General features: G+C 40.0%; 1 protein-coding gene across 5 annotated transcripts in view; it reads left to right on the top strand.

Annotated features, from left to right (window-relative positions):
• MGAT4A (mannosyl (alpha-1,3-)-glycoprotein beta-1,4-N-acetylglucosaminyltransferase, isozyme A) overlaps positions 1-22,498 on the top strand; it is an 87,196-nt gene that overhangs the window by 21,834 nt on the left and 42,864 nt on the right. For all 5 annotated transcript variants that reach the window (XR_002831422.1, XR_002831419.1, XR_002831420.1 and 2 more), the window contains exons 2-3: positions 19,365-19,532; positions 21,527-21,667. Coding sequence is in view for 1 of the 5 variants with exons in the window: in XM_006097729.3 (XP_006097791.1) it covers positions 19,365-19,532; positions 21,527-21,667 (309 nt within the window). In the remaining 4 variants the exon portion in view is untranslated. The remainder of the gene's footprint in view (positions 1-19,364; positions 19,533-21,526; positions 21,668-22,498) is intronic.

Genomic DNA, 22,498 nt, shown 5'->3' with positions numbered 1-22,498 from the left:
ATATTTTTATTGATTTCAGAGAGGAAGGAAGAGGGACAGAAGGAAGAGAGAATCCTTGATCGGCTGCCTCTTGCATGCCTCCCACTGGGGATGGAGCCCTGGCATGTGCCCTGACCGGGAATCGAACCATGACCTCCTGGTTTATAGGTTGATGCTCAGCCACTGATTCATGCCAATTCTCTGGTGCCATAACATGCTCCAGGTTCATCTTGTATTTTTCCTGTCCTCACCCAGAAAGTAACCATTTTCCAAGGAACCTGTAAATCCTTTGCAGGATGGAATCTTGGTGTGCTCCTTCCTACTGTGGTATCATCAGTTCTGGTCCTCAGTGGGCATTTAAGGACCTGTATTTATTTTTGTATACATCTGTATATATTTTTAAAAATGTGCCATCGGTTCATACTGACTCCTCTGATTTAATCCAGTACTATAGTATTCATTCTAGTATTCACTTTTTCTTATTTGTAACCTCTATCTCCAACAGTAAAAAACATGTCTGTTAGTATCTCAATATAATTATTTGCTCAGTCTCAGTATATACTTACAGTAATTTCAGAATTGCTAACCCGTACCCTAGTGAAAAATAAATTTATAGTATTTGTGATTTGTGCAAAGTTGTTTAGTTTATTTGTTGTCTTAGTTACTTCCCCTTCAATGTTGTGCTATATTCTTTTATAATACACTTGGGTTCATTTATTACTGTTTTTATTCTATTTTGAGTTTCCCCATGTCTGCTTTAATTGTAGTTATTTACATTTTGGATCTGTGAAACATTATCTTGGTTCTGAGCCTCAGGCTGTAGAAAAGAGTATCCTGAGAGAAGTGTTTCTCCTCATTCCTTTTACTCATTTCCATTCCTCCCTCCTTCCTACCCAGTTCCCATATGTCCCTTGTAGGTATTCAATCTCATTATTTTCTGCTTTATCCTTCTTGCATTTCTTGTTGTACAAATTGAGCAGATACATGAAAATTTCCTGTAGCCTCTCATTCTGTTAATGATCATGGAGGAATTTTAAAGATTGGGAGAAGTGCTATAAGACAAATATAGGCAAACCAGGATGATTGTTACTTTTCTTTTAAAGGATAAACAGGTGGATACGACAAATTACAGAGTTTGACACTTGGGGACAGATATTAATCAGATACTTTGTGAGCATGAATACTTGTAAAAAGAATAGTGATTGCTAATAGACAGAAAAAAATGGGCTAGGATTTCAACAATGAGCTTCTTAAGGACAGAGACCCATGTCTCCCACCTCCACCTTTTTTTAAAAAAAATTAAAGTACAAAGAAAAATATAGTGAATAATATAGAAGCATTCCACCTATCTTTTCATATTTACTTCTAATCTTTCATTTAAAAAAATATTTTTATTGATTTGAGAGAGAGAGAGAGAGAGAGAGAGAGAGAGAGAGAGAAAGAAATATCTATGAGAAAGAACCATCTACCAGCTGCTTCCTGTACACCCCTGACGGGATCAAGCCTGCAACCCAGGCAATGTGACCTTTTCTGCTCACATCATTTCAGTGTTTCTGGGGAGGGACACACCCTGGAGGGCCCTACTCTGCCATTTTTGCTGGTGTTACTCTATAGCCATTTTTACACTATTCTGTTCTCTGGTTCCTAGCAAGATTCTGGTCCAAGATTGTCCTAAACCAGTGATGGCGAACCTATGACACGCGTGTCAGAGGTGACACGCGAACTCATTTTTTTGGTTGATTTTTCATTGTTAAATGGCATTTAAATATATAAAATAAATTTCAAAAATATAAGTCTTTGTTTTACTATGGTTGCAAATATTTAAAAATTTCTGTATGTGACACGGCACCAGAGTTAAGTTAGGGTTTTTTAAAATGCTGACACGCCGAGCTCAAAAGGTTCGCCATCACTGTCCTAAACCATCTAGGTACCATTTTCATCTTGGTTCATTCAAATGCTTGTCTTTTTTTTTTTTAAATATATTTTACTGATTTTTTACAGAGAGGAAGGGAGAGAGATAGAGAGTTAGAAACATCGATGAGAGAGAAACATCGATCAGCTGCCTCCTGCACACCTCCTACTGGGACGTGCCCACAACCCAGGTACATGCCCCTGACCGGAATCGAACCCGGGACCCTTCAGTCCGCAGGCCGACGCTCCATCCACTGAGCCAAACCGGCTTCGGCCAAATGCTTGTCTTATAGAGTTTAACTCATGGCATGGTAGATATTACTTTCTTGTCCATACATAAATGGTAGGTAATATTTAGGACGTGATATGAAAACCTCTGTTATTTATCAGTTCCTTCAACATCCGGATCGTATTCCTCATTTTCAGTGTTTGGGTACACTTAGTTCTTGGTATCTAGTAATAGGGACTTTATTGTTAGTTGATTTTCACTAAGTTCAGACTGTTCCATGGTCACATAATCATAGTTGTGTGACTGTAGATAACATTTTTAATGGGAATTATTTATTTTCTCTACAGTGAGGTTGATCATATAATTTATTGTCTAAACTGGGGCACTTGGAATAAAGGGGGTGCTATGAACAATTATGCTTGGAGAGCAGCTGTAAACTGGAACTGTCCTAAGCAAGGATAAGGTACTGTATGTATTTGCCCTGTTAATGGAGTGAAAGCACGATGATAGAAGATGATTGGCCATGTTCACACAGAACAGAACAGCTGATTCAGTTGTGCTGGGAAACAAAGCTCTCAGTGATGTAGACTCACCCTTCAGAATCATGGTGAACTGTGTACCCGAGAGTGTGCTTGATCCAGGGGATGCATGAAACACGGGAAACCGGCACAGAGCGGCAACGAGTTCTTTAAGGAGATGAGAAACATCTCCTGAGGTGGTGGCAAGCATTTGCCGAAGTAGAAATGAAAGGAAGTTTCCTGTTCCTGTGCCGATTAGGGTCTGGAGTTCTTAATAAACCTATCTGGAACAAATCCTCTTTTCAAGGCAAATGAACTTTGCCCTTTCTGACCTGATTGGATGCAAGAGTAAAGATAATTTAGGTTTCCTTATGAGAAAACTAAGATGAAAGATCAAATAAAAATAGGACACTCCAGATGTCCTGTCCCCTTCCTTAAGGGACGTTTCTTTCTTCGTGTGACTTGTGCCTCTTGTGTTCTTTTGGTATACTATCCAGAAGTTAATACGCTAAACTATAGTGGGGCAAATGAACATTGTCTTTACTAGTTCTGTGCTTAAACTGTTGCTGAAATGAATTAGATCTTCAGGGATATTTACTATCCATTTACAACATATTAGTGGTCATTGGCATAGTGCTCTTTGATTTGTAAGTAACTTTCTTTAAATTGCTCCATTTTCTCTCTTTAGCTCATTTAATTTATTCATTCACCTAGTGTTTATTGAGCACATACAAGGTACTGTTCCACTAGGCCAGTGGTTCTCAACCTTCTGGCCCTTTAAATACAGTTCCTCATGTTGTGACCCAACCATAAAATTATTTTCGTTGCTACTTCATAACTGTAATGTTGCTACTGTTATGAATCGTAATGTAAATATCTGATATGCAGGATGGTCTTAGGCGACCCCTGTGAAAGGGTCGTTCGACCGCCAAATGGGTCGCGACCCACAGGTTGAGAACCGCTGCACTAGGCTGTATCTGGTAAACAAGATATATGACATTCTTGCTGTCATAGAGCCTATAGAGATGCTAAGGGAGCAGGGGGTAGTATTCAGTAATAGGTAAGTAACTGAACAGATTAGATTATTTCAGATAACAGTGAATATTGACAGTAAAATAAGCTAATGTGATAGTTTATTAACTTCTGGAAGATTTTTTTTTTTTTTTGAGGTAGGCCTGTAGTGCAATGAACTTCCCTCTCTGGACTGCTTTCACTGTGTTCCATACATTTTGGGTTGTTGTGTCATTTTCATTTGTTTCCAGGAAGTTTTTGATTTCTTTATTGATGTCATTGGTAACCATTAATTGTTTAATAACATGCTATTTAGCCTCGATGTGTTTGAATGTTTCTGAGTGTTTGTATTGTAGTTGATTTCTAATTTCATGTCACTGTGATCCGAGAAGATGCTTGATATAATTTCAATCTTCTTGAACTTGTAGAGACTTAATTTGTGTCCTAAGATGTGGTCTATCTTTGTGAATGACCCAAGTGTACTTGAGAAGAGTGTATACTCTGTAGCTTTGAGTGAAATGTTCTGTAAATATCAATTAATTCCATCTGATCTAGTGTGTCATTTAGAAACACTGTTATTTGTTGACTTTTTGTCTAGAAGATGTATCCAGTGGTGTCAGTGAGGTGTTAAAATCCCCTACTATAATTGTACTAGAGGCCCAGTACATGAATTTGTGTACCGGTGAGGTCCCTCGGGCTGGCCTGTGGGGATTGGGCCCCAGCTCTCGCCCCCAGCCTCGCAGCCCGGCCTGGCACCCCACTGTGGCCTGGCGCCGCCCCCTCACCTGCTCCATCATCCTGTCTGTGGGGCGATCGATCGGGGATGGAACACCCCCCAGGAGCTGGGTGGCGGCCCTGTACCCCACCGCGTCACCGTCTGTGGGGCGATTGGGCCCCCGCTCGCACCCACCTTGGCTTGGCGTTGCCCACTCACCTGCTCCACCATCCCACCTTGGTCCCATTCTCATCGGGGCCGGCAGTGCCTCCACTGCCGCCCACTGCCAGCGCCACGTCGCCGACACCTGCCATGTTCCGCGTTGCCCCCTGGTGGTCAGCGCATGTCATAGCGAGCGGTTGAACTCCTGGTCGAACAATTTGCATATTAGGCTTTTATTATATAGGATAGCTGTCCATCTCTCCGTTGAAATCTTCCAGAAGTTTTTTATATATTTGGATGCTCTTTGATACCAGGGTTGGATTGATCCCTTTAGTATTATGAAGTGGCCTTCATTATCTCTTGTTATGGCCTTCACTTGAAAGTCTATTTTGTCAGATATGAGTATTGCTACCCCAGCTTTTTTTTTTTTTCATTTCCATTTGCCTGGAAAAATTTTTTCCATACCTTTTATTCTGTGTGAGTGTTTTGTTCTGAGGTGAGTTTCTTGTAGACAGCATATGTGTGGGTCATGTTTTCTTATCCATTCAGCTACATTATGTTTTTTTATTGGAGCATGTAAGCCATTTATATTTAAGGCTATTATTGATAGGTACTTATTTTTTGCCATTCTTACTCATTATGCCTGTGTTCTTCTCTTTGTCTCTATTTCTTCTTCTTACACTAGTCCCTTTAGCATTTCTTGCACTACTGGTTTGGTGGTAGTAAATTCTTTTAGCCTTTTTTTAAATCTGTGAAGCTCTTTATTTCACCTTCATTGCCTTGCTAGTTAGAGTAGTCTTGGGTTCAGTCCTTTGGTTTTCATTACTTTGTATACTTCATGCCACTCCCTTCTGGCCTTAAGTGTTTCTATTGAGAATCAGCTGACAGCCTAATGGAAGCTCCATTGTAGGTAACTTTCTGTCTCTCTCTTGGAGCCTTTAAAATTCTTTGTCTTTAATGTTTGCCATTTTAATTATTATGTGCCTCAGTGTAGGTGTTTTGGGATTCATTTTGGCTGGGACTCTCTGTGTTTCCTGAACTTACGTGACCTTTTTCTTTCACCAGGTTAGGATAATTTTCTGCCATTATTTCTCAACAGGTACTCTATTCGTTGCATGGATTTTTCTCCTTCTGCAAATATTGTTGTTTCATGTTGTCCCAAAGCTCCCTTAAACTCCTCCTGCTTTTTAATTTTTTTTTTCCATTTGCTGCTCTGAATGGGTGTTTTTTTCTATTTTGTCTTCTAATTCAGCGGTCGCCAACCTTTCGGACCTCACAGACTACCAGTGGTCCACGGACCACCGGTTGGCGACCGCTGTTTTAATTCACTGATTCGGTCCTCAGCTTCTTCTAATCTACTGTTGAATACTTCCAGGGTGTTCTTTATTTGAACTATGTTGTTTCTCATTTCCAATTGATTCTTAGTTATTGTTTCAACCTCTCTTTTCATCTTGTTTGAATTACTTGGATTCTCCTGTGGTAGTTGTGTTTTGAATGTCATTGTCTGTTCGTGGATGGAAGCTCCTCTCAGACTGGCTGACTGTGGCTCACCGCTGACCATGTCATGCGAGCTGTTGTGGTGCTGACAGAACAGGACAAAATAAAACACAATAAAATGCAAAACGAAAGAAACAAAACTAAAACATGCACAAGACCCCTCCAGCAACAACAAAAACAACCACCAGAGAAGAGAGAAGAGAACACAAATGATAGAAGAAAAGTAAGAAAGAAAAAATATAGAAGAGAAAAATAACAAAACAACCAGCCAAACAACAAAAACACACACACACAAACAAAAAACAAAATAAAAAATACCAAAGAAAAGTGGGTGGGGGGGGGAACATGTAGGTGCAGAGCTGAAATAAAGAAAACAATAATAGAGAATTAGGGGAGAAGGAGAAGGAAAACGGTTTAAAATAAAGGAGGAAGAAAAGAAAAGAAATTAAAAAGGAAAATAGAGGAGTAAGCAGATAGACCCAAAATGAGTCAAGGAAAAAAGATGAGATGAGAGAGGAAAAGGAAGAGAGAAAGAAAAGGAAAAGGGAAGAGGAAAAGTAGATATATGAATGAAACAATAGAGACTAGAATAATAACAAATCAAAGCAGATAGATAAATAAATGAAAGATAAAAAATAAAAATTTTTAAAAAAAGGAAAGTGAAGTGCTGTTCTTTTCAGCTGAGTTTAGTGGCCCACGGGAGCTCCCTTTGGAGCCTACTTTTCTGATGACTGTGCCTGGCTGTTCTGTTTGCCAGTTCCGGGCTTTCTGTGAGATATTAGGTGCTAACCACTATCAGAAACTGTCCTCTGTTGGCTTTCAGCAACCTGCGCTAAGTGCCCAGTGACCCACCCTTTGTATCTGTCTCCACAGGACTTGGCTGCAAGCGGGAGGGGCCCATCTGCCCTCCAAAGCAGGGTTGTTAGTGTGGAGCCCAGGGCTGAGTCAGCAAATGTCCCTTGGTTCTGTGAGCTCCGCCTCTGCCCGCCTTTCCTGCTAGCTGCTGTCAATCTTAATCACTCAAAAATCTGTTTCTGAAGAGGCTTTAGGCAGGTGGGGTGCTGTTCAGATTCCAGGGAATGTGGCTGGTGTTTTTCCCTATCCCAGAGCTACTCCTCTGAAAATAGCCCAAAATAGTCCTCTGCCCTCAGCTGGGCAGAGATCTTTGTATGCAGTCCAGTGGGATTGGTGGGAACCCGGAGCTTCCGTCAGCTCTCCTCTGTGGGGAGAGTACCAGACTAGTGCCCAGGATAGTGGGGCGGATGGCCCTCCCTCAGTCCAGTCACTGAGACTGTTCAAACCTGTAGGCCTGGCCTCTGCTTTTGTTTCCTCTAAAAAGGTCAAAATGCAGGTGTGGCAGGAAGGGCTCCTGAGGGTGGGGTGGGCTGTATCACCTAGGGCAGGGTTTTTTTCTTGACCTGCCCTGTGGCTACTGGGAGCAGCTAGCTTCTTTCAGGAAAGGTGGCTGTTTTGGTTTGGGTGCATACAAAGAACCAAATGCAGGATTCCTGGCTACTGCTTTTCTTTTCTTTAAATATGTATATATATATTTTTTATTGATTTCAGAGAGGAAGGGAGAGGGAGAGAGAGAGAAACATCAATGATGAAAGAGAATCATTGATTGGCTGCCTCCCGCATGCTCCCTGGTGGGGATCGAGTCCAAAACCCAGACATGTGCCCTTGACCGGAATCAAACCCGGGACTCTTCAGTCCATAGGCTGATGCTCTGTCCACTGAGCCAAACCAGCTAGGGCCTGGCTACTGCTTTTCCATGTCTCCTGCACTGCTTCCCGCTCCAGCTTCTCTTTAGGCACTTCAAGTCTGCGCCTCCCTCCATGCACCAAAGCCTTGGCTGAGTAGCTGCAAATGAAAACTCCTGTACTCTGGGTTCAGAGAAAACAAAAACAGAAAACAAAAATGAAACTGCGGCTTTCTCTCCAAGCCGCTTCAGTCTATGGCAGTGGTTCTCAACCTTGGCTACACATTAGAATCACCTGGGAATCTTTTTAAAATCCTGATTTCTGGGCCTCATCCTCCGGAAATTCTGTTTCTTTGTTACTAATGTTGTGGCCCTACCCCATAACAAAGAAACAGAATTTCCGGAGGATGAGGCCCAGAAATCAGGATTTTAAAAAGATTCCCAGGTGATTCTAATGTGCAGCCAACGTTGAGAACCACAGGTCTATGGGCTCCAGGCTCTGCTGTGGTCAGCTGTCCTGCCGTCTTTCATGGCTGAATTTTACCTGGGCTGAGGGTCTCGGCTCTGGTTCTGCGGGCTGTGGAGCCTAGCCCGGGTTCTGGGCCTCTGTCTTCTGAGGGAACAGACCCTCCTTTAGCCCAGCGCTCCTTCTCTCGCACCTGCCACCCTGCTAGCCTGCCACCCAGCTCATGACCTTGCCCTTCCTATTGGTCTCCAGGTATTTTCTATCCTTCTTTGATGTAAGTCTCCTCCTCAGCTGGACCCCAGTTGGTAATTCCAAGTGAATGTTCTCCAACTTAGTTGTATTTCCAGGCCCTGGGAGGAGGTGCACGGCAGTTCTGCCTATTCTGCTGCCCTCTCCCCTACCAAGTCCTTACCATAGGCTAATTGATGTGAACAAGAGTACTTTTTCAAAGACATATCTGTATATCAATAGCCCATGGTAAAATTGGTTTTGTTATGTATGTCGTTTTGCTTAAAGTCCCAGTTTCCAAGAACCTATTGATGACATTAAGGGAGGACTTCCTGTACAAGTATCTAATTTTATAAATTTAACATTGGGACAATGTTAGCTATTCTGTAAATATAGATATATGTTTTTATTTTCTCCAGTAATGTTCTTTATAGTATTCATTTTTTTCTGCTCCAGGATCCAACCCAGAATTGTCTTTGCCACGTCTTCGTCATGTTTCCTTTAGTTTCTTACTCTTAGACAATTCCTAAATATGTGTCTCTGGTGACCTTGACATGTAAATACACGCTTTTTGTTTTGTACATTGACTCTCCATTTGGATGTGTATGATGTCTCCTTGAGATGAGATTCAGATCATGTATTTTTGGCAGGAATACCACATAAATGAGGTGTGCACTCTGTGCATTACATCAGGAGGCATCTGATGTCTGTTCCATTGTTGTCTAGGTGAATTTTGATTACTTGATTAAGATAATATCTGCCAGATTTCTTCTTTGTAAATTAATAAGTACTTTGTAGGAAGATACTTTGAGATGATGTATATATCTCATTGTTCATCAGAGTTTCACCTGCTAGTTTTAGCATCCATTTTTTTATTCTTGCCTGAATTAGTTATTGCTATGATAGTTGCAAAATAATGATTTTCTAATATTCATCAATCCTTCAATGTTTATTAGTTGGCATACTACCGTAAGAAACATTTCCCTCATCTGTTAATTGTTATTTATCATTGATATGGGTTCATGGATTCTTATTTTATCCAATAGGTTATCTGTTGCCACCAATATTTGTTTTGGTACTTAAATTATCCCAAATGTGGCCATTCAGAATACCTCAGGTATCTTCCTGTGCCTCCCCCTCCTTTTAAATATTTTATTTATTTATTTATTTATTTAATCTTTATTGTTGAAAGTATTACATATGTCTCCTTTTTCCTCCATTGACCTCTCCTACCCCGTTGCCCCCACCAGGCCTTCACCACCCTGTTGTCTGTGTCTATGGGTTATGCATATATCCATATGAGTTCATTGGCTATTCTCTTCCCACACACCACCTTTCCCTGCCTTCCCTCTGAGGTTTGATAGTCTGTGATATTCCTATGTCTCTGGGTCTATTTTTGTTAATCAGTTTATGTTGTTCATTAGATTCCACATGTGAGTGAGGTCATGTGATACTTATCTTTCTCTGAATAGCTTATTTCGTTTAGCATAATGTACTAGGTCCATCCATGCTGTTGCAAATGGTAAGAGTTCTTTTTTACAGCAACGTAGTATTCCATTGTGTAGATGTACCACAGCTTTTTAATTCACTCATCTGCTGATGGGCACTTAGACTGTTTCCAAATCTTAGCTATGGTAAATTGCACTGCTATGAACATAGGGTGCATATATTCTGTCTGACGAGTGTTTCTGATTTTTTGGGATATATTCCTAGAAGTGGGATCACTGGGTCAAATGGCAGTTCCATTATTAAATTTTTGAGGAAACTCCAAACTGTTTTCCACAGTGGCTGCACCAGTCTGCATTCTGCCAGCAGTGTACCAGGGTTCCCTTTTCTCCACATCTTTGCCAACATTTGTCATTTGTTGATTTGTTGATGATAGCCATTCTCACAGGTATGAGGTGGTACCTCATTGACATTTTGATTTGCATCTCTCAGATGATTAGTGACTTTGAGGATTTTTTCACATGCCTTTTTGGCCTTAAGTATCCCCATTTTGGCGAAGTGTCTATTTTGGTCCTTTCCCCATTTTTTAATTGAATTGTTTATCTTTTATTAAATTGTATGAGTTCCCTATAAATTTTGGAGATTAAAACCTTATCAATGTATCATTGGCAAATATGTCCTCCCATGCACTGGTCTCTTGTTATTTTGTTGATGGTTTCTTTTGCTATGTAGAAGCTTTTTATTTTGATGTAGTCCCATTTATTTACTTTTTCCTTAGTTTCCATTGTCCTAGGAGATGTATCTGTAAACATATTTTTTCTGAGAGATGTCTGAGATATTGCTGCCAATGGTTTCTCCTTTGATTTTTATGGTTTGACATCTTTACATTTAAGTCTTTTACCCATTTTGGGTTTATTTTTGTGTATAGTGTAAGTTGGTAGACTAGTTTCATTTTTTTTGCAAGTGTCTGTCCAATTTACCCAGCACCATTTATTGAAGAGATTGTCTTGACTCCATTGTATGCTCTTGCCTCCTTTGTCAAATATTAATTGAGCATAATGGCTTGGGTCAATTTCTGGGTTCTCTGTTCTGTTCCATTGGTCTACTAGTATATGCCTGTTCTTATGCCAGTTCCAGGCTGTTTTGAGTACAGTAGCTTTGTAGTATAACTTGATATCTGGTATTGTGATTCCCTCCAACATTGTTCTTTCTCTAGACTGCTACGTCTATTCGGAGTCTTTTTTTATTCCATATAACTTTTTGGAATATTTGTTCTATGTCTGTGAAGTATGTTGTTGGTATTTAAATCGGGATTGCATTGAATCTATAGATTGCTTTGGGTAGTGGGGACATTTTAATGATGTTGATTCTACCAATCCATGAACATGGCATATTCTTTGATTTATGTATATCTTCCTCTCTCTCAGCAGTTTTTGGGGTACAGCTTAAGTTTATTCCTAAGCATCTTAATATTTTTGTTGCAATGGTAAATGGGATTATTTAGTTTTCCTTTTTGCGAGTTCATTATTAGTGTATAAAAATGCCATAGATTTCTGGGTGTTAATTTTATATCCTGCTACATCGCTGACTTCATTTATTAAATATAGTAGTTTTTTATGGAGTCTTTAGGGTTTGCTATGTACAATATCTTTTCATCTGCAAATAATGGCAGTTTTACTTCCTCCTTTCCAATTTGGATGCCTTTTATTTCCTTTTCTTGTCTGATCCTACGGCTAGCACTTCTAGTACTGTGTTGAACAGGAGTGGTGAAAGTCCGCACCCCTGTCTTGTTCCTGTTCTCCTGGAAAATGGTTTTAGTTTTTGCCCATTGAGTATGATGTTGGCTGTAGGTTTGTCATATAAGACTTTTATTATGTTGAGATATGACCCCTCCATTCCCACTTTTTATAGAGTTTGTATCAAAAGACGGTACTGGATTTTGTCGAATGCTTTTTCTGCATCAATTGGTATGATGTGGTATTTATTTTTCAGATTGTTTATGTGATGTATCACATTTATTGATTTGAGGATATTGTACCAGCCTTGCATCTCCGGAATAAACCCCACTTGGTCATGGTGTATGATTTTTCTAATGCATTGCTGGATCTGGTTTGCTAGAATTTTGTTGAGGATTTTAGCATCTATGTTCATCAGGGATATTGGCCTGTAATTCTGTTTCTTTGTAGTGTCTTTATCTCGTGTTGGGATTTGGGTAATCCTGGCCTCGTAGAAAGAGCTAGGAAGTGTTCCTTCTTTCTGATTTTTTGGAATAGTTTGAGGAGATAGGTGTTCTTTCTTCTTTGATGTTTGGTAAAACTCCCCTGTGAAGCCATCCGGACCAGGGCTTTTATTTGCTGGAGTTTTTAAAATTTTTTATTACTGCTTCAATTTCATCAGTAGTTATCAGTGTATTCAGGTTTTCTGATTCTTCCTGATTGAGTTTTGGAAGATTGTGTTTTTCTAGGAGTATGTCCATTAGGTCAAGGTTGTCCAGTTTATTGGAATAGAGTTGTTCATAGTATTTATTTACAATCCTTTGAATCTCTACAGTGTCAGTTGTTACTTTACCTCTTTTGTTTCTGATTTTGTTTATTTGCATCCTCTCTCTTTGTTTCTTTGTGAATCTGGCAAGAGGTTTATCAATCTTGTTTATTGTTTCAAAGAACTAGCTCTTGGTTTTATTGATCTTTTGTATTGTTTTTTTGGTCTCTATGTCATTTATTTCCACTCTGATATTTATTATTTCCTTCCTTCTACTTACTCTGGGCTTTTCTTGTTGATCTCTTTCTAATATTTTTAAGTTGTAGGTTTAGATAACTTATTACAAGTTTTTCTTGTTTTTTGAGGTAAGTCTGTAGTGCTATGAAGTTCCTGCTCAGGATTGCTTTCACTGTGTCCCTTAGATTTTGGATTGTTTTCTGTTTATTGTCATTTGTTTCCAGGATGTTTTTTATTTATTTCTTCTTTGATCTCTTTGGTAAACCATTTATTGTGTAATAGCATGCTATTTAGCCTCCATGTGTTTGATTGTTTTTATTATAGTTGATTTCTAACTTAATGCCATTGTGATCTGAGAAGATGCTTGATATAATTTCAATATTCTTGAATTTGTAGAGACTTAGCCTATGTCCTAACATGTGGTCTTTCTTTGAAAATGTCCCATATGCACTTGAGAAGAATGTATATTCCTTAGCTTTGGGGTGAAATGTTCTGAACATGTCAATTAGTTCCATCTGATCTAGTGAATCATTTAAGATTGCTGTTTCCTTGTTGATTTTTTGTCTGGAAGATTTATCCAATGATGTCAATGGGGTATTAAAGTCCCCTACTATGATTGTATTGTTAGTGTTCTCTCCCTTGATATCTTCCAGAAGTATTTTTATGTATTTGGATGCTCCTGTATTGGGTGCATATACATTTAACGGAGTTATATCCTCTTGTTTTGTCGATCCCTTTGGTATTATGAAGTGGCCTTCCTTATCTCTTGTTATGGCCTTTACTTTGAAGTCTGTTTTGTTAGATAGAAGTATTGCTGCCCCAGCTTTTCTTTTTTTTAGTTTAATTTGCCTGAAGAATTTTTTCCGATCCCTTCACTTTCAGTAATTGTGAGTTCTTTGTTCTGAGGTTGGTCTCTTGTCGACAGCATATATATGGGTCAGGTTTTCTTAGGATTTCATCCAATACATATAGGGTTATTGTTGATAGGTATTTGTTTGTTGCCATTGTTTTTATGCCTGTGTTCCTTCCTCCCTTTCTATTTTTTCTTTTTATAACAATTCCTTTAACATTTCTTGCATTGCTGGCTTGATGGTAATAAACTCCCTCAGCATTTTTGTTGTTGTTGTCTACGAAGCTCTTTATTTCACGAAGTTCGTGTAAGAGTAGGCCTTCGCAGCCCTGGCTGCCTCTCCAGAAGGGCGTCCGGACGGTCGTTCTGCTGTTTGGCTGTTCAGTCGATTTGCATATTATGCTTTTATTATTATAGATCTTCTGGAGGACTTAAGGGAGAGATCAACAGCAATACATTCATAGTAGGGGACTTTTACAACTCACTGACTTCACTGGATAGATCTTCCAGACAAAAAATTAACAGGGAAACAGTGACTGTAAATGACACACTGGATCAGATGAATTTAACTGACATTTATGGAACATTTCACCCCAAAGCTGCAGAATATACATTCTTTTCAAGTGCACATAGGTGATTCTCAAAGATAGACCATATGTTACAAAATAAGTCTCCACAAGTTCAAGAGATTGAAATCATATCAAGCATCTTCTCAGATCACAGTGGAATGAAATGAGAAATCAACTACAGTAAAAACACAAAAATATTCAAACATAAGAAGGCTAAATAGTATGTTATTAAACAATGAATGTGTTAACAATGAGATCAAGAAAGAAATAAAAAACTTCCTGGAAACAAATGAATATGAATGCACAACAACCCAAAATCTCTGGAACACAGCAAAAGCAGTCCTGAGAGTGAAGTTCATAACATTACAGGCCTATTTCAAAAAAACAAGAAAAATTAATAATAATTAATAATAAACTTTAATTCTACAACTTAAAGAATTAGAAAGAGAATAATAAGGAAAGCCCAGAATAAGTAGAAGAAAGAAAATGATAAAGATTAGAGCAGAAATAAGTGATATAGAGATTAATACAAAAGATCACTCAATCCAAAAGCTGGTCTTTGAAAAGATAGACAAGATTGATGTACCTTTAGCCAGTCTCATCAAGATACAAAGAGAGGGGACCCAAGTAAACAAAATCAGAAATGAAAGTGGTGAAGTAACAACTGACATCAAAAAAATACTAAGGATTGTAAGAAAATACTATGAGCAACTATATGCCAACAAGCTGGACAATGTGGATGAAATGGACAAATTCCTAGAAAAATACAATCTTCCAAAACTCAATCAGGAAGATCAGAACACCTGAATAGGCCAATAACAACTGAGGAAATCGAAGCAGTAATAATAATAAAAAAAACTCCCAGCAAACAAAACCCTGGTCTTGACAACTTCACAAGGGAGTTTCACCAAACATTCAAAGAATAACTAACGCCTATATATTCCTCAAGCTATTCCCCAAAAATCCAAGAGAAAGGAACACTATCAAGCTCTTTTTACAAGTTCCTAATTCCAAAACCAGATGAAGACACTACAAAGAAAGAGAATTATAGGCCAATATCCCTGATGAACATGGATGCTAAAACCCTCAACAAAATATCAGCAAATTGAATCCAGCAATATATAAAAAAGATAATACAGGATGACCAAGTGAGTTTTATTCCAGGGATGCAAGACTGGTACGATATTGGCAAATCAATAAATGTGATACATAACATAAATTGAAAGACAAAAATAACATCAATTGATGCAGAAAAAGCATTCAACAAAATCCAACACCCATTTTTAATAAAAACTCTCAGCAAAGTGGGAATAAAAGGATCATGCCTCAACGTAATAAAGGTCATTTATGACAAACCTGCAGCCAATAGCATACTCAATGGGCAAAAACAAAAACCATTTTTCCAAAGAATAGGAACAAGACAGGGATGTCCGCTTTCACCACTCTTATTCAGCATAGTAGTGGAAGTCCTAGACAGAGTGATCAGACAAGAAGAAAGATGATAGACATCGAAATTGGAAAGGAGGAAGTAAAACTCACTGTTTGACAATGACATGATATTGTACATAGAAAATCCTAATGACTACATTACAAACACTACTGTCTATCTATCTATATAAAAAGCAAGAGACCGTAACGCCGTCACGACCATAATGACCTAATGACCGGTCACTATGACACCCACTGCGGCCAGCAAACCAGCCTGATCCGGGCTGGATCGCCCCCAACACCCCGATCAGGGCGGGGCAAGCCGGCCAACCGCCTTGGCTGGCAGAAATTTGGGGTCCAGGGACCTTGGAGTTGCTCGGTTTCCGTCTCGGGCAGCTGCGTTGGCAAAGCTCTCCTTTGGCGGAAGTGGACTGGGATCAGAGCGCTGGAGTTGGGGATGGGGTGGGGAGGCTTTCCTGGTGGCCACAGCAGTCCCCGTGGACCGCGCACAGCACCTGGGCGTCTGGCCCTGGTCGGAACAGCAGTAGGAATAGGGGCCGTGAGGCACAGGGGGCAGCGGCACACAGGAGCCAGGAGGTGCGAGGCCTGGCCTGGGCTCTTACCTTACCCGCTGGGCACAGCAGCACCAGCAGGTGGGCCATAATATGCAGTGAGGTGCTGGGCCCGCAGACGGAGGGGAAGCTAACCGGGAGGACAAGGCCCCAAGCAGCGTGGGCGGGGCCGGAGCTTGGAAACCCTGGCAGGGTGGGCGGGGCTGCAGCCCTGTGCCTTTTCGGCCTTGGCCTTGGAATTCAGAGGTCAGCCCCACTTCAAGAGAGAGGACGTGGTGGAAAGTGGCAAGGCCACAGGAAGGATAGGAAATGTTGTGGCCATCTTCAGGAAACACAGCTGCCACGGTCTTCAGTAACTATGAACAGATAATCTTTGATCTCAGTTTTACAGGAGAGGAAGCTGAAACTCAAAGAAGGGAGCTTTCTGTAACACCTCACCCACTTTTCAGATCTGACCCTGTGCAGCATTGTTTTTGTTGAAAGTAGAGGATCCAAAATGTTTTTAGATCTTTGCTATTTTAGGCAGGAAAGACTTTAGCACAGGGAATTGGTGCTTGGGAAATCATTGGAAAGCTGGAGGAGTGGGTATTAGGCTGGGCCCCCAGGAAAGACTCCCTGCCCAGTGGGAGGAGCTGCCCCCTCAGCCACAACTGAATTCTAGGACACTCTGGCATAGCTATGACCTGGGGATCAGGAAACTGCTGCCCCTGGAAGTGCCCTCCAGCTCCCACAAGAGAGGTCACTGGGCACTGCCACTGCCACAACTGCCTGTGCACAGCCTGGATTCCGCTGCAGAAAACCTCCACATCTCTGCAAACATGATCACCAGCAGCAAACAGCTCAAACTGCAGGAAGATGCCGCTGCCCCACTTCTGCCTTCAAAATATTGTGCAAGCGCATCCAATCGGCAGAAACGAATTCATATCCAGGAACCTCGCTGCAAAGGAGTTTGGGCAATTTCAGACTTTCATCTAGGAGTGAGATCTTGCCAATGTACCTCATGTGCCTGGTATTGATAAAAATGGGGCCCAGCTGGTGGGGTTCAGTGGGTGAGCATTGATCTATGAACCAGGAGGTCACGATATGATTCCTGGTCAAATTTCGGGCTTGATCCTCAGTAGGGGCATGCAGGAGGCAGCTGATCAATGATTCTCATCATTGATGTTTGTATCTATCCTTCTCCCTTCCTCTGAAATCAATACATATTTTTTTAAATGGCGTCATGCTGTATACATGTGTTACAACGAGTTTTTCACTTCATAGATCACTAATGTCTTTCCTGTTAAAACTATACTTAGAGAACATTATTTATTTACTAGAGGCCCGGTGCATGAAAATTCATGCACTGGAGGGGGGGTCCCTCAGCCCAGCCTGCCCCCTCTCATAGTCTGGGAGCCCTCAGGGGTGGGAGGCGACACCCCCATCTCTCCTCTGCTGCTACCACTGCCAGCAGCGCAAACCTCAGCTGGCCCTGGTTACCTGAGCCTCGGGCCGGCCCTTGGCGGCTGGGCAGCCACCATCCAAGGCTTGCCTGTGCCTCGGGCCGGCTGAGGGCAGCTGGACAGCTGCCATCTGAGGCTTGCCTGTACCTCGGCTGGCCCTGCTTGCCTGAGCCTCAGTCAGTGGGGGGGTGCAGGAGGACCTGAGGCCCACGGCAGGGCTGAGGGGACTTCGGTGACAGGTGCGCAGAGCAGCCAGCCCCGCCCCTGCTGTGGGCGCCACCATCTTGTGAGGGCGTGATAGTCTATTTCAGAGATGGCGAACCTTTTGAGCTCGGCGTGTCAGCATTTTGAAAAACCCTAACTTAACTCTGGTGCCGTGTCACATATAGAAATTTTTTGCTATTTGCAACCATAGTAAAACAAAGACTTATATTTTTGATATTTATTTTATATATTTAAATGCCATTTAACAAAGAAAAATCAACCAAAAAAAGGAGTTCGCGTGTCACCTCTGACACGCATGTCATAGGTTCGCCATCACTGGTCTATTTGTATATTACCTCTTTATTATATAGGATAGGATGATTCAGTTTAATTGATCTCAGAAGAAGGGAGAGAGAGAGAAACATTTTTCTGTTGTTTCCTGCACTCACTGGACTGGGTATTGAATCTGCAACCTGGGCATGTGCCTTGACTGGCAATTGATCCACCACTTTCTGGTGTATGGGATGATGCTATGCTGGTACCCTGACCCCAAATATCAGCCTCCAGAACTGTTAGAAAAATACATTTCTGTTGTTTAAGCCACACAAATTTATGATGTTTTGTTATGACTATCTGAGCTGACTAATCTATACTAATAAAAGGGAAATATGCTAATTAGACTGGGTCAACCGGACATATTCTGGTCGTCCTTCCGGACAAAGCCATGGTGGCGGGGGCCGAGGCAGAGGCAGTTAGGGGCGATCAGGCAGGCAGGTAGAGTGGTTAGGGGGCAATCAGGCAGGCAGGCAGGTGAATGGTTAGTAGCCAGCTGTCCTGGATTGCGACTTAAAAAAGACTATTATGATAATATATTGAACTAGACAAGAGCGAAGCCAGCCAGCTAGAGATAAAAAATAAAAATAAAATAAAATGAATGGGTTTCAACTAGGATCATCTTACATTTACCTGATTAAGTTTTTAGGGATCAGGAATGTGGCCGAAGTCTGGCCTAGGGAAATCTTTGCAGAATATGAAGTACAGAGGAAACATTTAACCTTGGAAATTAATAATTATGCTATATAAGTGGTTATATTCATTATGTCATCTACATATATAAAAGCCCAAGCAACTGGCCAACCATTTGACCGTCCGACTGGTAGCTATGATGTGCACTGACCACCAGGGGGCAGATGCTCAACGCAGGAGCTGCCGAGCTGTGGTGACTTGGCAGCTGTGGTTCTCAGGTTATGCACCTGGAACCAGAGAGGAGGGAGCCCGATTCCGGGGTGCGACACCCGAGAACTGCCCTCTTGCAATCCGGCACCCCTCGGGGGATGTTGGAGAGCCGGTTTCGGCCTGATCCCTGCAGGCCAGGCTGAGGGACCTTGCCAGTGCACAAATCCGTGCACTGGGCTTCTAGTTAGATGTATTATCATTAGTTTCAGTGCCTCATCCCTGTCTTTTTCCATCTTTACAGTTGTTTGTGCCTTTTGAGAAAGGATGTTAGTATTATCCTTGAAGTGTTAATTTTAAAAACTTTTGTCTTTTTCTCCCTGTCTTTGAATTTCTAAAGTACTCATATTCTGACAGACACTAAGAGCACACTTAATGGTGCTTTGTTATATAACTCATCAGGGATCCTTTTTATTTTCAGTTCTGTTTTATGTTGTTTGTTATTTTTTTTAAGAAATACACTAATAACTTTTGGGTTTGCTTCTAGAAAAACTGATTGCGTACCAACGAGAATTTCTTGCTTTGAAAGAACGTCTTCGGATAGCTGAACACAGAATCTCACAGCGCTCTTCTGAGTTAAGTGCCATTGTACAGCAGTTCAGGCGTGTAGGAGCAGAGACAAATGGAAGTAAGGACACATTGAATACATTTTCAGGTACAAATTATATTTTTAGTTTTATAAGAAGATTATATTTTCAGAGGGTTATGTGAAATATTTTATTTGAAAGTTATAGAGTAGCTTATCAGCCAACATTTATTACTCTTTTCAGAGAGAGAAATCATCACAGAAAATTGTCTATTATGGTAAATTATAAAATAGTTTTTATTAATTTAAGAGAGTAATAATGGGTTAAATTTCAGTTGTGCAAGTTTCATTGATAATAGTGTTTTTATGTTTTTAAAATCATATTCAAAATGAGATAAAAATTTAACTTTGCATTTATACATGTTTATGTTATGACTTGTATAGGCCTCAGATGGACTCTGGAGAATCTTGAGCTCTTTGAAGCAATTCGTGCTCTTAGATCTGACTTATAAGAAAAAAATATTAAGTTTTATAATGGGTACTTTTAGAGATATTTGACTTTTTTCTCTGAGAACTTCTGGTTAGAATATGATGAGTGCCAATCATCTCTCTGTTTCTGTACCATTCTTATTCTAATAAACTGATATATGTGTATCTGTTGCTTTCAAATTTACATACTATTTCAAGATTAATGTACTTTTCATTTAGCATAATCTGTTCTAATCCTTTACCATTAATTCTTCTTGTCTTAAGATTCACTACCTTACCTTATTTTAAAAATTTCATGCTTAATTGTTTTCTCTTCTGATTATGAAATTGTATTATGGCACAGTAACATTTAAAATTATGGAATGGTAACCCAGCCAGAGTGGCTCAGTTGGTTGAACGTCATCCTGTGTACTGAGTGGCTGTATGTTCGATACCTGGTCAAGGCACATACCTGGGTTGCAAAGTTCGATCCCTGTTCGGGGCACATACAGAAGGCAACCAATTGATGTTGCTCTCTCACATCAGTCTCTCTCTCCCTCCCTTCCGTCTTCTCTCTAAGCATGTCCGTGGGTAAGGATTAAAAAAATAATATTAAAAATAAGTAAAAGTATGGAATGGTACAGATAATAAAAATAAATCATCCATAAGCTTTCTGCCAAATGATTTCAGTTAACATTTTTTTTGTTTCTGTCTAGTCTTTTTTTATGAATATTTTTCTTCAAAATTGTTATTGTGTGTTATAGCCTGATTTTTACTCTTGAAATTATGTATTAGAATTTACTATGTCATTGAATATTCTCCAAAAATGCCATTTCTAATGGCTATATAACTTGTCAGCTAATCATTTACTGTAATATATTAAACATTTTTTAATAATTAGGCAAATAGGCTTTTCTGAGTGGTTTTTCTGCCCCAGTTTATAGCTCTGTGATAAACATCTTTGCATATAAATCAATCACACTTCTGGTAGCTCTTAAGTTATTTTCATTAGATTATGCCTTTCTTAAAAACAAGATCGATGTTTTGATGACCATTGATTTTTTAAATATATATTTTATTGATTTTTTACAGAAAGGAAGGGAGAGGGATAGAGAGCTAGAAAACAGCAATGAGAGAGAAATATCGATTAGCTGCCTCCTGCACACCTCCTGCTGGGGATGTGCCCGCAACCCAGGTACATGCCCTTGACCAGAATCGAACCTGGGACCTTTCAGTCCGCAGGCCAAGGCTCCATCCACTGAGCCAAACCTGCTAGGGCTGACCATTGATTTTTAACAACACAGCACAGTGGCTGCAACAAAATAGATAATCACTAAATATTCACTGAATGCATAAAAGTTAAATTCCTAAAAGGGAAGTTATTGAATAACAGGACAGAAGTGTTTCAGGGTTTTTGATGTTTTTCTGAATAGCTGAAACATTTATCACATTATCACCAAAATTTAGTATCATTATTTAATTTTATTGCAAAAGCATCTTTTTCACTTCAAATGGAGATCCCATTCACCAAAGTATGAAATTAGGAAATAAAATTCTTTATTTCTAGTTTTCATAAATTTTACTGCTATATTTGTAAAAACTGCAACATCTATAGGTAAGGTGTCTTGTGCAATAATTATACTTCTGTGTTTCAGATAATACCTTAAAGCTATTAAAGGAGTTAACAGGCAAAAAATCTCTCCACGTGCCAAGTATTTATTATCATTTGCCTCATTTATTGCAAAATGAAGGAAGCCTTCAACCTGCTGTGCAGATTGGTAATGGAAGAACAGGAGGTATGTATATTTGGTTTCTTATTGTGGTTATACTGCTAGTCTTAATTTGTGTATTGAAATACTACATTGTCTGTTAGAAGTTTGGCAGGTCAAAGAATAAAAATTATTTTTCTGTGCATAGTAACTTAGGACTCATTCTAAAGTTCATGTTGAGAGGAGTTGGACATTTTTCTCCATAGACCAGATTAGTAGAGCTGAAAAGGATTGTGAGAAATCTAGTTCAAGCTCCACCTCTAGGCAGAAAAATGTTTAAATCTTTGTCTTTTTGTTGTTGTTAATCCTCACCTGAGGATATTTTTTCCCCATTGATTTTTAGAGAGAATAGAAGGCAGGGGTAGAGACAGAGAGAGAAACATTGATGTGAGACAGACACACGGATTGGTTGCCTCTTGCATGCACCCCGACCAGGGCTGGGGATGGAGCCTGCAACCTAGGTACGTGTGCCCTTGACCGGAATCAAACCCAAGACTCTAACCATTGAACCAAACCGGCTATGGTAAAATCTTTGTCATTTTTTATTTTGAATATTAAAATTAATCCATATCCTGACCTTCCCACAACATTTGCAGAGGCAGGAGGCTGCTGTCTTCCAGAGGAGCTGATAGCTCTTAAAAGAGTGTGTTCAGATTATGATTTAAGAAATATTTATGATTTAAGAAATATTTTTTAGAAGGTGCTAGATAAACAAAGACGAACGAGATGTGTAGCATACTCAAAAGTATTTTCTTAGAACATTGATCATTATTTCTGAAGTTGATATTGTATTCTCTCCCTTTAGTAATCACTGTTTAGGTAGATGCCGTAAGCCATTTAGTGAATTTGTTGGTTTAG

This window comes from Myotis lucifugus, unplaced genomic scaffold (genome assembly GCF_000147115.1).
Source record: "Myotis lucifugus unplaced genomic scaffold, Myoluc2.0 scaffold_210, whole genome shotgun sequence".
Taxonomy (NCBI): Eukaryota; Metazoa; Chordata; class Mammalia; order Chiroptera; family Vespertilionidae; genus Myotis; species Myotis lucifugus.
Note: the sequence above shows the minus strand (reverse complement) of the source record. Positions and strands in the feature narration are given on the sequence as shown.